Source organism: Staurois parvus, unplaced genomic scaffold (genome assembly GCF_062004578.1).
Source record: "Staurois parvus isolate SC_StPar_1 unplaced genomic scaffold, SC_StPar_1.0 ptg002992l, whole genome shotgun sequence".
Lineage (NCBI taxonomy): Eukaryota > Metazoa > Chordata > Amphibia > Anura > Ranidae > Staurois > Staurois parvus.
In genome coordinates this window covers 40,335-56,243 of record NW_028320788.1, presented here as the reverse complement: position 1 = coordinate 56,243, position 15,909 = coordinate 40,335, and the positions used below count along the sequence as shown (strand labels likewise).

Here is a 15,909-nt window from a genome sequence, read left to right as displayed (position 1 = left end):
TTGGTCAGATTTGTAATATCAGGAATTCTTCGGAATCTCTTTGCACAGATTGATACATTCCATACATCCCCCACGGATGAGATCTGCAGACAGATCTAGATGTAGAAGTGACAAGTCAGCGACTCTCCTGTCAGTGACTGACTGTGTCTTATCTCTTCCCAGCACGCCTGAGTCGTCTTGTCCTGGAGGAAAGGGTTAAAGTGTCATTGGAGGCCACCCCGACTGCAGTGCGTGCTGGCACGGGGCGGAGGAGCGTCGCCTCAGGTAAACCGCAGGAGGAGAGGGAGGGGAATGATAATGATAACCTGCAATATGCACACTATCACAGCCGCTCAGCCAATCACAGGCCGCTGCCGGCAACATGGAGAGTCAGCGATGCAACTGTCCTCAGTCACTTTGTCACCGGGTCTGGAAGGCTGTGGTCCCCCTCCTCTCATCCATAGAGAGCCATGACCCCCTCCCTGCTCTGGCCATGCCTGGCTGTGCTGCTCCTGTGCCCGGCTGTGCTGGGGACCCCATTCCAGAGGGTGCTGAACCTGCTGGCTCCCGGAGACGCTTCTCTCAATCGCACCTCTGTGGCGGCTCTTATAAGGCGGCTGGAGGACCGTGTGCAGTGTGGAAACGTGTCGTGTGAAAAGGTGAGCGACGGGATTGAGCAGAAGAACCGAGTGCAAAAAGAGAAAAACCTGAGCAACAGGCAGAGCAAAGTGCAGGACGGAGCCATAAAATGAATCACCCAGATAAGAGCCTGGAATATCCAGAGAGACCATGTAGAAATGGGGCGAGGGGTCCGCAATCACTACAGGGCGAGGGGTCCAGAACTATTACAAGGCGAGGGGTCCAGAATTATTTCAGGGCAAGGGGTCCAGAATTATAGGGTGAGGGGTCCAGAATTATTAAAGGGCGAGGGGTCCAGAATTATTATAGGGCGAGGGGTCTAGAATTATGATAGGGACAGGGGTCCAGAATTATAGGGTGAGGGGTCCAGAATTATTATAAGGTGAGGGGTCCAGAATTATTATAGGGCGAGGGGTCTGGAAATATTATATGGTGAGGTGTCCAGAATTTCAAAGGGCGAGGGGTTCGCAATTATTGTGGATTAGGGGTCTGAAACTATGTAAGGTGAGAGGGTCCTGAATAGAATAATTACAGGGCAAGGGATGTGGAATAGAATTATTATTAATATAGGGTGAGGGGTCTGGGATGGAATTATTATGGGGTGAGGGGTCTGGGATGGAATTATTATAGGGTGAGGGGTCTGGGATGGAATTATTATGGGGTGAGGGGTCTGGGATGGAATTATTATAGGGTGAGGGGTCTGGGATGAAATTATTATGGGGTGAGGGGTCTGGGATGAAATTATTATAGGGTGAGGGGTCTGGGATGGAATTATTATAGGGTGAGGGGTCTGGGATGGAATTATTATGGGGTGAGGGGTCTGGGATGGAATTATTATAGGGTGAGGGGTCTGGGATGAAATTATTATGGGGTGAGGGGTCTGGGATGAAATTATTATAGGGTGAGGGGTCTGGGATGAAATTATTATAGGGTGAGGGGTCTGGGATGGAATTATTATAGGGTGAGGGGTCTGGGATGGAATTATTATGGGGTGAGGGGTCTGGGATAGAATTATTATAGGGTGAGGGGTCTGGGATGGAATTATTATGGGGTGAGGGGTCTGGGATGGAATTATTATGGGGTGAGAGGTCTGGGATGGAATTATTATAGGGTGAGGGGTCTGGGATGGAATTATTATAGGGTGAGAGGCCTGGGATGGAATTATTATGGGGTGAGGGGTCTGGGATGGAATTATTATGGGGTGAGGGGTCTGGGATGGAATTATTATGGGGTGAGAGGTCTGGGATGGAATTATTATGGGGTGAGAGGTCTGGGATGGAATTATTATGGGGTGAGGGGTCTGGGATGGAATTATTATAGGGTGAGAGGTCTGGGATGGAATTATTAGAGGGTGAGGGGTCTGGGATGGAATTATTATGGGGTGAGGGGTCTGGGATAGAATTATTAGAGGGTGAGAGTTCTGGGATGGAATTATAATGGGGTAAGAGGTCTGGGATAGAATTATTATAGGGTGAGAGGTCTGGGATAGTATTATTATGGGGTGGGGGGTCTGGGATAGTATTATTATAGGGTGAGGGGTCTGGGATGGAATTATTATGGGGTGAGGGGTGTGGGATAGAATTAATATAGGGTGAGGGGTCTGGGATGAAATTATTATAGGGTGAGAGGTCCGGGATGGAATTATTTTGGGGTGAGAGGTCTGGGGTAGAATTATTATGGGGTGAGGGGTCCGGGATGGAATTATTTTTGGGTGAGAGGTCTGGGGTAGAATTATTATGGGGTGAGAGGTCTGGGATAGTATTATTATAGGGTGAGGGGTCTGGGATGGAATTATTATAGGGTGAGAGGTCTGGGTAGAATTATTATGGGGTGAGAGGTCTGGGATGGAATTATTATGGGGTGAGGGGTCTGGGATAGAATTATTATGGGGTGAGGGGTCTGGGATAGTATTATTATGGGGTGAGGGGTCTGGGATAGAATTAATATAGGGTGAGAGGTCTGGGATAGAATTAATATAGGGTGAGGGGTCTGGGATGAAATTATTATAGGGTGAGGGGTCTGGAATAGAATTATTATAGGGTGAGAGGTCCGGGATGGAATTATTATAGGGTGAGAGGCCTGGGATGGAATTATTATGGGGTGAGGGGTCTGGGATGGAATTATTATGGGGTGAGGGGTCTGGGATGGAATTATTATGGGGTGAGAGGTCTGGGATGGAATTATTAGAGGGTGAGGGGTCTGGGATGGAATTATTATGGGGTGAGGGGTCTGGAATAGAATTATTATAGGGTGAGAGGCCTGGGATGGAATTATTATGGGGTGAGGGGTCTGGGATGGAATTGTTATAGGGTGAGGGGTCTGGGATAGTATTATTATGGGGTGAGAGGTCTGGGATAGAATTATTATAGGGTGAGGGGTCTGAGATGGAATTATTATGGGGTGAGGGGTGTGGGATAGAATTAATATAGGGTGAGAGGTCTGGGATGGAATTATTATGGGGTGAGAGGTCTGGAATAGAATTATTATAGGGTGAGAGGTCCGGGATGGAATTATTATGGGGTGAGAGGCCTGGGATGGAATTATTATGGGGTGAGGGGTCTGGGATGGAATTATTATAGGGTGAGAGGTCTGGGATGGAATTATTAGAGGGTGAGGGGTCTGGGATGGAATTATTATGGGGTGAGGGGTCTGGGATAGAATTATTATAGGGTGAGAGGTCTGTGATAGAATTATTATGGGGTGAGAGGTCTGGGATGGAATTATTATAGGGTGAGAGGTCTGGGATGGAATTATTATGGGGTGAGGGGTCTGGGATGGAATTATTATGGGGTGAGGGGTCTGGGATGGAATTATTATGGGGTGAGAGGTCTGGGATGGAATTATTATGGGGTGAGGGATCTGGGATGGAATTATTATGGGGTGAGGGGTCTGGGATGGAATTATTATGGGGTGAGGGGTCTGGGATGGAATTATTATGGGGTGAGAGGTCTGGGATGGAATTATTATGGGGTGAGAGGTCTGGAATGGAATTATTATGGGGTGAGGGGTCTGGAATGGAATTATTATGGGGTGAGGGGTCTGGAATGGAATTATTATGGGGTGAGGGGTCTGGGATAGAATTATTATGGGGTGAGGGGTCTGGGATGGAATTATGGGGTGGGGGGTCTGGGATGGAATTATTATGGGGTGAGAGGTCTGGGATGGAATTATTATGGGGTGAGAGGTCTGGGATGGAATTATTATGGGGTGAGAGGTCTGGGATAGAATTATTATGGGGTGAGGGGTCTGGGATGGAATTATTATGGGGTGAGGGGTCTGGGATAGAATTATTATGGGGTGAGGGGTCTGGGATGGAATTATTATAGGGTGAGGGGTCTGGGATGGAATTATTATAGGGTGAGGGGTCTGGGGTATAATTATTATGGGGTGAGGGGTCTGGGATGGAATTATTATGGGGTGAGGGGTCTGGGATGGAATTATTATGGGGTGAGGGGTGTCATTATCGAGTTACTATCGGTTGGGATGTCCTATGATCTGACATTTATGTCCTCGTTCTCTGATTGGCCGTTCTCCGCTCTCCTTGGTTACAATGTGTTTTCTCTGCCATGTTCTTCCTCCTGTGATTGTTGTCTCAGGAATTAGGGTGTTCGATGCAGAACGATCGCTTTGTTTCGGGGATTATGGGTGTCGAGCACTTTGTGTACTTTGTGGATTATGTAATCCGGAGACTCTCGGCCGACTTCGGACAATTACAACATATTTCATTAGAAGGCGTGGCAGAGTCTCCTGGACGGGTTATGAGAAGGAAGCTGCTGCTGCTGCTGGTTGTGGCCCCTGACTTTGGCCCCGATCCTCATATCCTGGCCAGGGTCGTATTTACCACAAAGCAAACAAGGCACTTGCCTAGGGTGGTATTTTTTTGGGGGGCAGCACCTCCCCCCAGAAGAAGGAATGAAAGAAGAGACACGCACGCCATGGGAACAGGTGGGATCCTGCTTCATGGTGGATGTAGAGCCTGACTCTCGTTCCCGGGGATGTCCAGAGCTGTGAAGATGAGTGGCTCTCTATCACCGGGGGGGGGGGGGGAGGCTCTCCCAGGTGGGGGGCAGGGGTGTTGTTGGTCAATGTCAGGCTCTCTCCGCAGGAGAGGGAAGGGGGGGTTGTGTTGATCGGTGTCCGTGGGGGCAGACGATTTTTGTGTTGCCTAGGGCAGCACAAAACCTGAATACACCACTGGTCCCGGACCTCTCACCCTATAATAACTCCATCCTAGACCCCTCACCCTATAATTCCATCCCAGACCCCTCACCCTATAATAATTCCATCCTAGACCCCTCTCCCTATAATATTTCCATCCCAGACCTCTCACCCCATAATAATTCCATCCCAGACCCCTCACCCTATAATTCTATCCCAGATCCCTCACCCTATAATAATTCCATCCCAGACCCCTCACCCTATAATAATTCCATCCTAGACCCCTCACCCTATAATAATTCCATCCCAGACCCCTCACCCTATAATAATTCCATCCTAGACCCCTCACCCTATATTAATTACATCCCGGACCCCTCACCCTATAATAATTCCATCCTAGACCCCTCACCCTATATTAATTCCATCCCAGACCCCTCACCCTATAATAATTCCATCCCAGACCCCTCACCCCATAATAATTCTATTCCAGACCCCTCACCCTATAATATTTCCATCCCAGACCTCTCACCCTATAATAATTCCATCCCAGACCCCTCACCCCATAATAATTCCATCCTAGACCCCTCACCCCATAATAATTCCATCCTAGACCCCTCACCCCATAATAATTCCATCCTAGACCCCTCACCCTATATTAATTACATCCCGGACCCCTCACCCTATAATAATTCCATCCCAGACCTCTCAACCCATAATAATTCCATCCCAGACCCCTCGCCCTATAATAATTCCATCCCAGACCTCTCAACCCATAATAATTCCATCCCAGACCTCTCAACCCATAATAATTCCATTTCAGACCCCTCACTCTATAATAATTCCATCCCAGACCCCTCACTCTATAATAATTCCATCCCAGACCCCTCACTCTATAATAATTCCATCCTAGACCCCTCACCCTATATTAATTACATCCCGGACCCCTCACCCTATAATAATTCCATCCTAGACCCCTCACCCCATAATAATTCCATCCCAGACCCCTCGCCCTATAATAATTCCATCCCAGACCTCTCAACCCATAATAATTCCATCCCAGACCCCTCACCCCATAATAATTCCATTTCAGACCCCTCACTCTATAATAATTCCATCCCAGACCCCTCACTCTATAATAATTCCATCCCAGACCCCTCACCCCATAATAATTCCATTTCAGACCCCTCACCCCATAATAATTCCATTTCAGACTCCTCACCCTATAATAATTCCATCCCCGTTTCTATGGTTGAACTGGATGGACTTTTGTCTTTTTTTCAGCCAGACTAACTATGTAACAATGTCAGTATTATGTCAGTTATTTACGGTCTGCAGGTGTGAAATATTGCGTGATGACCTGTGTATGTGGGGACCCCATAATTATCACAATCACGGTACTTACATAATTACATATGTGTTGCGGATGATATATTTCTCCCGGTGATTACCCGTCTTCTCTTCTTCCATCCTCTCGTATAACCGCAGACAGGCTGCAAAGGTCACCGCCATCGCCAAGGTTCTTCCTCCTCCCTGGGGCCTGTTCAGGTCACTCCACCTTTATTAACAAATGACTCCCAGTCTCCGCCCTCATATGTATTCTTCTTCAGTCTCTGACAAAGGGACCATTACACAGCAACAAGCCATATCCACCAATGGAAGGGAGGACCAGCCGCGCCGTCCCCTCTGTCCTCCCCCTGCAATGGCCCAATATTGACCACAATTACGACTATGAGGACATTTGATGATAGTTCTGGCGTTGGGCAGAAAGCCTGTACTGGTTGGTGACATTGAGAGAATTATTGATGATAATAATGGGCATCATCTGTAAATTTTCCGGCTTTCTACATAATCCCAGCGAAATTCTAATTCACAGGAATGCCGTTCAGACACATCTCACCTGCTCAGGTGGTGAGATCTGGAATTAGGGATTTGAGGGCCATCTCACATAGTCAGGTGTTGGGATCAAGAATTCAAGGTTTAGGAATCATCTCACCTGCTGGGATTCAGGATTTTGAGCTTGGGGATCATCTCACATGATCAGACACTGGGATCCAAAATTCAAGGTTTAGGAATCATCTCACCTGCTGGGGTGCTGGGATTCAGGATTTTGAGTTCAGGGATCATCTCACATGGTCAGACGCTGGGATCCAAATTTCAAGGTTTAGGAATCATTTCACCTGCTGGGGTGCTGGGATTCAGGATTTTAAGGTTCGGGGATCATCTCACATGGTCAGACGCTGAGATCCAAAATTCGAGGTTTGGGAATCATTTTACATGGTCAGACGCTGGGATCAAGAATTTGTGGTTTGGGAATCATCTCAAATGGTCAGGTGTTGGGATCCAAAATTCGAGGTTTGGGATTCACCTCACCTGCTGAGGTGCTGGGATCCAGGACTTTGAGCCTGAGGATCACCTCACATTGTCAGATGTTGAGATGCAGAATCATCATCTGTACATTTTCCGGCTTTCTACATAATCCCAGCAAAAGTCTAATGCACAGGAATGCCGTTCAGACACATCTCACCTGCTTAGGTGGTGAGATCTGGAATTAGGGATTTGAGGGCCATCTCACATAGTCAGGTGTTGGGATCAAGAATTCAAGGTTTAGGAATCATCTCACCTGCTGGGATTCAGGATTTTGAGCTTGGGGATCATCTCACATGGTCAGACGCTGGGATCCAAAATTCAAGGTTTAGGAATCATCTCACCTGCTGGGGTGCTGGGATTCAGAATTTTGAGTTCGGGGATCATCTCACATGGTCAGACGCTGGGATCCAAAATTCAAGGTTTAGGAATCATCTCCCCTGCTGGGGTGCTGGGATTCAGGATTTTGAGTTCGGGGATCATCTCACATGGTCAGACGCTGAGATCCAAAATTCGAGGTTTGGGAATCATTTTACATGGTCAGACGCTGGGATCAAGAATTTGTGGTTTGGGAATCATCTCAAATTGTCAGGTGTTGGGATCCAAAATTCGAGGTTTGAGATTCACCTCACCTGCTGAGGTGCTGGGATCCAGGACTTTGAGCCTGAGGATCACCTCACATTGTCAGATGTTGAGATGCAGAATTCAGGGTTTGGGAATAATCATTCATGGTTGGGTGCTGACATCTAGAATTTGGGGTTTGGAGATCATCTCACCTGCTAAAGTGTTGGGATCCAGAATTTGGGGTTTGGAGATCATCTCACCTGCTAGAGTGTTGGCATCCAGAATTTGGGGTTTGGAGATCACCTTGCCTGTTCAAGTGTTGGCATCCAGAATTTGGGGTTTGGGAATCATCTCACATGGTCAGGTACTGGGATCCAAAATTTGGGATTTAAAGATTACCTCACATGGTCAGCTGTTGGGTTCCAAATTTTTTGGGGGGACAATCTCTCCTGGTTAGGTGTTGGGATCCAGAGTGGTGACTCCATTGATTTGGACCCGTCGGCTATACTGTATAGGATAATTAATGAAAGTCAGTAGGCATACCTGAGAAGTGGAAAGGCACCACGTCACAAGTTAGACCTGGAGACTGGAGCTACGGAGGACGAACCATACTGGAAGAGGTAAGAGCTGGGAAGTTGATCAGGATCACATTGGAACAGATCAGAACTCTCTAAAGTATGAATATGGTCCCCTGTGAGATCAGGTGATGGGGAATCCCCCAGGGCATTGAGTCTATGAGCCATCCTGTATTCATTAGGGACCCCCTCCTGGGGGTTTGGACGTAGCTGTGTACTGACCTTAGGTCATGAGCCTTGGGTTTGTCCTTCTCTAAGCACCAAGGACCACAAGTCAGAAAACACCAGAAATTAGACCTGGAGCACATAAATAATTTGTGACAGTGGAATGGAATAGGCTACCAGATACAGTTCATAGGTCAGGGTGGGTACAGTTACAGGTGGTCAGGATACAAGCCAGAGGTCAGGGCAGGCATCACACAGGGATGACCATGAAAACACCAGAGGTCAGGCATCAGACAGGGATAACCATAATACAAGCCAGAGGTCAGGGCAGGCAGCGGACAAGGATAACTACGATACAAGCCAGAGGGCAGATCAGGCAGCTGACAAGGATAACCATGATACAAACCAGAGGTCAGGTCAGGCAGCTGACATGGATAACCATAATACAAGCCAGAGGTCAGGTCAGGCAGCTGACAAGGATAACCATAATACAAGCCAGAGGTCAGGTCAGGCAGCTGACAAGGATAACTACGATACAAGCCAGAGGGCAGATCAGGCAGCTGACAAGGATAACCATGATACAAACCAGAGGTCAGGTCAGGCAGCTGACATGGATAACCATAATACAAGCCAGAGGTCAGGTCAGGCAGCTGACAAGGATAACCATAATACAAGCCAGAGGTCAGGTCAGGCAGCTGACAAGGATAACCATAATACAAGCCAGAGGTCAGGCAGTGGACAAGGATAACCATAATACAAGCCAGAGGTCAGGTCAGGCAGCGGACAAGGATAACCATAATACAAGCCAGAGGTCAGGCAGTGGACAAGGATAACCATAATACAAGCCAGAGGTCAGGTCAGGCTGCGGACAAGGATAACCACAATACAAGCCAGAGGTCAGGTCAGGCAGCGGACAAGGATAACCGCAATACAAGCCAGAGGTCAGGTCAGGCAGCAGACAAGGATAACCACAATACAAGCCAGAGGGAAGGTCAGGCTGCAGACAAGGATAACCATAATACAAGCCAGAGGTCAGGTCAGGCAGTGGACAAGGATAACCATAATACAAGCCAGAGGTCAGGTCAGGCTGCGGACAAGGATAACCATGATACAAGCCAGAGGTCAGGTCAGGCTGCAGACAAGGATAACCATAATACAAGCCAGAGGTCAGGTCAGGTCGCGGACAAGGATAACCATGATACAAGCCAGAGGTCAGGTCAGGCAGAGGACAAGGATAACCACGATACAAGCCAGAGGTCAGGCAGCTGACAAGGATAACCATGATACAAGCCAAAGGTCAGGTTGGGCAGCTGACAAGAATAACCATGATACAAACCAGAGGTCAGGTCGGGCAGAGGACAAGGATAACCATAATACAAGCCAGAGGTCAGGTCAGGCAGAGGACAAGGATAACCATGATACAAGCCAAAGGTCAGGTCGGGCAGAGGACATGGTGTAACCCACTCCAGTGCCTGTACCATCCTCTTACTATGCTCTTTCCCTCTGCTTGGATTCAGCAGCCTATAGCCAATCAGTGGTCACAGCATTGCAGCCAATCTGCTGTCAGGCTGTCCTGCTTGTCACTAGAGCGGTCTCAGCCCAGCATAGTGGGAGGTGAGCGGTGGCTGCGGTCTGTGTTAGCCCTGTCCAGACCACGGGCAGCACTTACCTCCCGCTGTGAGGCTCAGACATCAACAGGCCACTCTTCTTAGGCCATCGGCTCTGTGGCCCCTGCCCTCTGGGCAAAAGCCCGGTGTGCCCTATGGCCAGTCCAGGCCTGGTATACAGTGACTCTGGGTGGTGTCTTTAGGGTGTGATCTGGGGTCTTTAGGGTGTGATCTGGGGTCTTTAGGGTGTGATCTGGGGTAGCTCTGAATCACTGACAGCCAGTTTGGTGAAAGCTGAACAGTTTGTTTATTTGAATCAAAAGTTGGCTAACTAAAGCCAAAGTCAATAAACAGTCCAAATCCTGGTGTCAGAAAACTGAACCACAAGCTCAACGCTAATCATTGGTCCCAAACAAGGGTTGGGCTCCTCCATAGTAAGGGTGCCAGCAGACCACATGGGGGGTTAGCGGCCCTCGTCTCACCTTGCCCGAGAGCTCTCACTTGCCACACAGCTTGTGAGTCTCTTTCACTCACTTCCCTGACAAAGGTGCTGATTTCCCTCTGATGCCTTTCATGCCTCCCTCACCTGGAATTTACCCCCTTCGGGACCAAAGTCCTGGTAGTCAGGGTTTGGAGGTTCTTCCCACCCAAGTCTCTTTCAACCTCCGAAATCCCGGGTCCCTAATAGCAAATTAGCAATCCAGAGCATACTGGAAATCAGTCCTCTCCAGGCAACCCTAACCCGGGACACCGCGCCCTGCATGGGGGAGAACCCCTGAGTACCAGGGGCGGACTGACAACTCATGGGGGCCCCGGGCAATAGGAGATCATGGGGCCCCTGTGTCCTTGGCCAAACTCAAAAAAGCCTATGAAAAAGGTACCAGGGGCATCTCATGGGGCCCCCTACTGACCCCGGGCCCTCGGGCAGTGCCCGAGTTTCCAAATGGTCAGTCCGCCCCTGCTGAGTACAGCAATGTCTCTACAACCTGAATATCGGGGACTTGGACCTGTTATCCGGGACACACTCCCGCTGTCCTGTACAGGAGGTACATGGTGACTGTGTGGTTTCTGCGTCATGTGGGAAGGGTGGAAATCAGTTCTAGAAATGGAATCTGAGAACAGGGTAATCCTGACGGACTGGATGGGGAAGAGTGAAATGTAATATGTCTGCTGCAATCAGAAGGCTGGGAAATAGGACGATCGTATGTCTGTGATGTATGGCCAAGGATATAAATAGTCTGACAACGCCTGTCCTAATTCTATAGTAATGTTCCCGCGCGGGTTCAATGTAATCCTCTAAATGTGACGCAATGAATAATAATGAACAATCAGAGATGATGACCTGTCACAGAAATAGCGGTCTCACCTTGTTCTAGTCCAATCTTCCAGGTTCTCGTGGCCACCTCACATGGAGTTTGTAGGTCAGTATGATGGTTGATGTTCCATCTCAGGACCCCAACCAGGAATGGTGAGCTGCTCACACGCTGCTCAGATCAAAGACTTGGTGCTGCTCCTCAGTGCACTGTACAGTCCACATTTTTGAAGGCGCTCCAGAGCTTGATATATCACTGATTGGTCAAAGCAACTGCTAATTATGTATCTCTGTAGCAGACAAACTATTCGTGGAATTCTATTTTTGGTTTCAGTGCAGTTCAAGCTTATAGTCTGATGTGAAATGAATATTAATTTTATTACTACAATATTATACCCAGACAGCTCATTACACTCAGATCACACATTACACCCAGACAGCTCATTACACTCAGATCACACATTACACCCGGACGGCTCATTACACTCAGATCACACATTACACCCGGACAGCTCATTACACTCAGATCACACATTACACCCAGACAGCTCATTACACTCAGATCACACATTACACCCGGACGGCTCATTACACTCAGATCACACATTACACCCAGATAGTTCATTACACTCAGATCACACATTACACCCAGACGGCTCATTACACTCAGATCACACATTACACCCGGACGGCTCATTACACTCAGATCACACATTACACCCAGACGGCTCATTACACTCAGATCACACATTACACCCGGACAGCTCATTACACTCAGATCACACATTACACCCAGACAGCTCATTACACTCAGATCACACATTACACCCGGACGGCTCATTACACTCAGATCACACATTACACCCAGGCGGCTCATTACACTCAGATCACACATTACACCCAGACAGCTCATTACACTCAGATCACACATTACACCCAGATGGCCCATTACACTCAGATCACACATTACACCCGGACGGCTCATTACACTCAGATCACACATTACACCCGGACGGCTCATTACACTCAGATCACACATTATACCCAGATAGTTCATTACACTCAGATCACACATTACACCCAGATAGTTCATTACACTCAGATCACACATTACACCCAGATAGTTCATTACACTCAGATCACACATTACACCCGGATAGTTCATTACACTCAGATCACACATTACACCCGGACAGCTCATTACACTCAGATCACACATTACACCCGGACAGCTCATTACACTCAGATCACACATTACACCCGGACAGCTCATTACACTCAGATCACACATTACACCCAGATAGTTCATTACACTCAGATCACACATTACACCCGGACGGCTCATTCCACTCAGATCACACATTACACCCGGACGGCTCATTACACTCAGATCACACATTACACCCGGACAGCTCATTACACTCAGATCACACATTACACCCAGACAGCTCATTACACTCAGATCACACATTACACCCAGATAGTTCATTACACTCAGATCACACATTACACCCAGATAGTTCATTACACTCAGATCACACATTACACCCAGATAGTTCATTACACTCAGATCACACATTACACCCAGATAGTTCATTACACTCAGATCACACATTACACCCAGATAGTTCATTACACTCAGATCACACATTACACCCAGATAGTTCATTACACTCAGATTACACATTACACCCGGACGGCTCATTACACTCAGATCACACATTACACCCAGATAGTTCATTACACTCAGATTACACATTACACCCGGACGGCTCATTACACTCAGATCACACATTACACCCAGATGGTTCATTACACTCAGATTACACATTACACCCAGACGGCTCATTACACTCAGATCACACATTACACCCGGACGGCTCATTACACTCAGATCACACATTACACCCAGATGGCCCATTACACTCAAATCACACATTACACCTAGATGGCCCATTACACTCAGATCACACATTACACCCAGATAGTTCATTACACTCAGATCACACATTACACGCAGACAGCTCACTACACTCAGATCACACATTACACCCAGATGGCTCATTACACTCAGATCACACATTACACCCAGATGGCTCATTACACTCAGATCACACATTACACCCAGATGGCTCATTGCACTCAGATTACTCATTACACTCAGATCAAACATTACACCCAGATAGCTCATTACACTCAGATCACACATTACACCCAGATCGCTTATTACACCCAGCACACACATTACACTAAGATCACTCATTACACCCAGATTACTCATTACACTCAGATCACACATTACACCCAGATCGCTCATTACACCCAGCACACACATTACACTAAGATCACTCATTACACCCAGATTACTCATTACACTCAGATCACACATTACACCCAGATCGCTCATTACACTCTGATCACACATTACACCCAGATAGCTCATTACACTCAGATCACACATTACACCCAGATCGCTCATTACACTCAGATCACACATTACACCCGGATAGCTCATTACACTCAGATCACACATTACACCAGGATAGCTCGGTACACCCAGAGCACGCATTACACCCAAACCAAATATTTTACACACAACCCTACCCTTTCCAATAATTCAGTAATAAAGGATATAGGCTCAGGAGTTGTGTTTATTATTTGAATAACATGTTTCCAGGCACATAAAAACATATATGGAGTTTTTAGGCAATAAAACTTCCTGGACTGAAAAAGCACCTATAATCCGGAAGTCACCAACCAGAATCTGGTTTGTTCCATGAAATGTAGTTTATGAAAACAGTCTGACATTTACATACGTGGATCATATACACTCAGCAGCCACTTTATTAGGTCCACCTGTTCAATCGCTTGGTAACACAAATTTCTAATCAGCCAATCACATGGCAGCAACTCAATGCATTTAGGCATCTAGAGGTGATGAAGACGACTTGCTAAAGTTCAAACCGAACATCAGAATGTGGAAGAAAGGGGATTTAAGTGACTTTGAACATGACATGGTTGTTGGTGCCAGATGGGCTGGTCTGAGTATTTCAATAACTGCAGATCTACTGGGATTTTCAGGCACAACCATCTCTAGGGGTTACAGAGAATGGTCCAAAAAAGAGAAAATATCCAGCGAGCAGCAGCTATGTGGAGGAAAATGCCTTGTTGATGTCAGAGGTCAGAGGGGAATGGGCAGACTGTTCCCAGATGATAGAAAGGCAACAGTAACTCATGTCAATATGGCCCAAAATCTCTGAGGAATGTTTCCAATACCTTGTTGAATCTATGCCATGAAGAATGAAGGCAGTTCTGAAGGCAAAAGGAGGTCCAACCCGGTACTAGCAAGGTGGACCTAATAAAGTGACCGGTGAGTGTATTGCGTCATCAGAGTCACCAGACTTATGACAGACAGATATGGGATCCCACCAAAAGAGACCATCCCCCCTTCAATCCCTGGACTCATCCATGTAGACCTCAATGGCACAACAGACAAAGGAAACTGCGTAACCTCTGATGGGAACACATAGATATTGGGATTTGCAGCCTACTGCTATGAACCAATTTTTTTTGCAGTTATTGGATAGATATAACAAAAACCATTCAGTGGTGTTTTTAACACACTGAAAAGGAGCAAATAATAGAAGGACTGCTTAAAAACCTCCACAACACACATGGACTAACCCACAAAGTGTGAATTAAGCATTGAAGGACCATGAGAAAATATTGAACGCTATGGAAGAAACATCTGGACTGAAAAAGATCAACAAGAGGATACCATTCGATAAATGTCTAATAAATGGTTTAATGGAAGATGCAAGACATTAAGAAATACTTTATGGCCAGCCCCCAACCAAAAACGGTTCCGAGGATAGACTATGGCATCATATAGAAACCATACAGCATATACATTCTTAGAAAAGCAGAACAAAGCAGCATCTCCAGCAGCCTTCAAGAACTCAAAGATGTTCCTCATGAAAACTCTTTCTTGGAGATATGGCACATTGGCCCAAGACCCAAAAAAACTACGTCCACATCCAAAATGGTGACAACTGGCTCAACTTCTTCAAGAACCCTTATGGAGAATATCCAAAGAAGGTGAGAACTGTGGAATAAAAACATTATCGTGACTACATGCTATGGAGAAGATACTCAAGGTTTAACAAGAACAGTAGATACACCAACTGCAAGAAATAAGAGAGAAAATTCAATATGTGGTAAAAAGTCAGACAGTTCCCTTTTGCAAAGTGCAAAAAGAAAAAGATTCCCAGAAATACATGCTACAGTATCAAAACTGTCAATACCCTACCACCATCAGTCATGGGACCAAGGCCTAACAACAACTATTGACAAGAGTGGAGATGGTACAGTCCAGCCAACTATAAAGGAATCCATGGCCGTGTTCAACAGCACAACATTTTCACCAGTTTTTTGAACAAAAGAATCCTCACCTTTTAATAAAGCATAACATCCTTGGCACAAAACAACAAATGAAGGAGCCCTCCCAACCCTGTGGAAGTCAATAGTCACAAGCCCAGAAATAGTT

At 46.8% G+C, this 15,909-nt stretch overlaps 2 protein-coding genes across 2 annotated transcripts in view; both read left to right on the top strand.

Annotated features, from left to right (window-relative positions):
* The first annotated feature begins 409 nt into the window (after positions 1-409).
* The window catches only part of LOC149428743 (zinc transporter ZIP4-like), a 50,143-nt gene continuing 34,643 nt past the window's right edge, over positions 410-15,909 (top strand). The window contains exon 1 of the mRNA XM_089667055.1: positions 410-638. Coding sequence (XP_089523181.1) covers positions 450-638 — 189 coding nt within the window. The 5' untranslated portion in view covers positions 410-449. The remainder of the gene's footprint in view (positions 639-15,909) is intronic.
* LOC149428744 (uncharacterized) lies at positions 11,727-13,616 on the top strand. The gene has a single exon (XM_089667056.1). The coding sequence runs from the start codon at positions 11,727-11,729 to the stop codon at positions 13,614-13,616; it is 1,890 nt and encodes a 629-aa protein (XP_089523182.1).

What these genes read in the sequence shown, in the direction of transcription:
- LOC149428744 (XM_089667056.1), top strand. Translation starts at nt 11,727, where the DNA reads ATGAATATTAATTTTATTACTACAATATTATACCCAGACAGCTCATTA.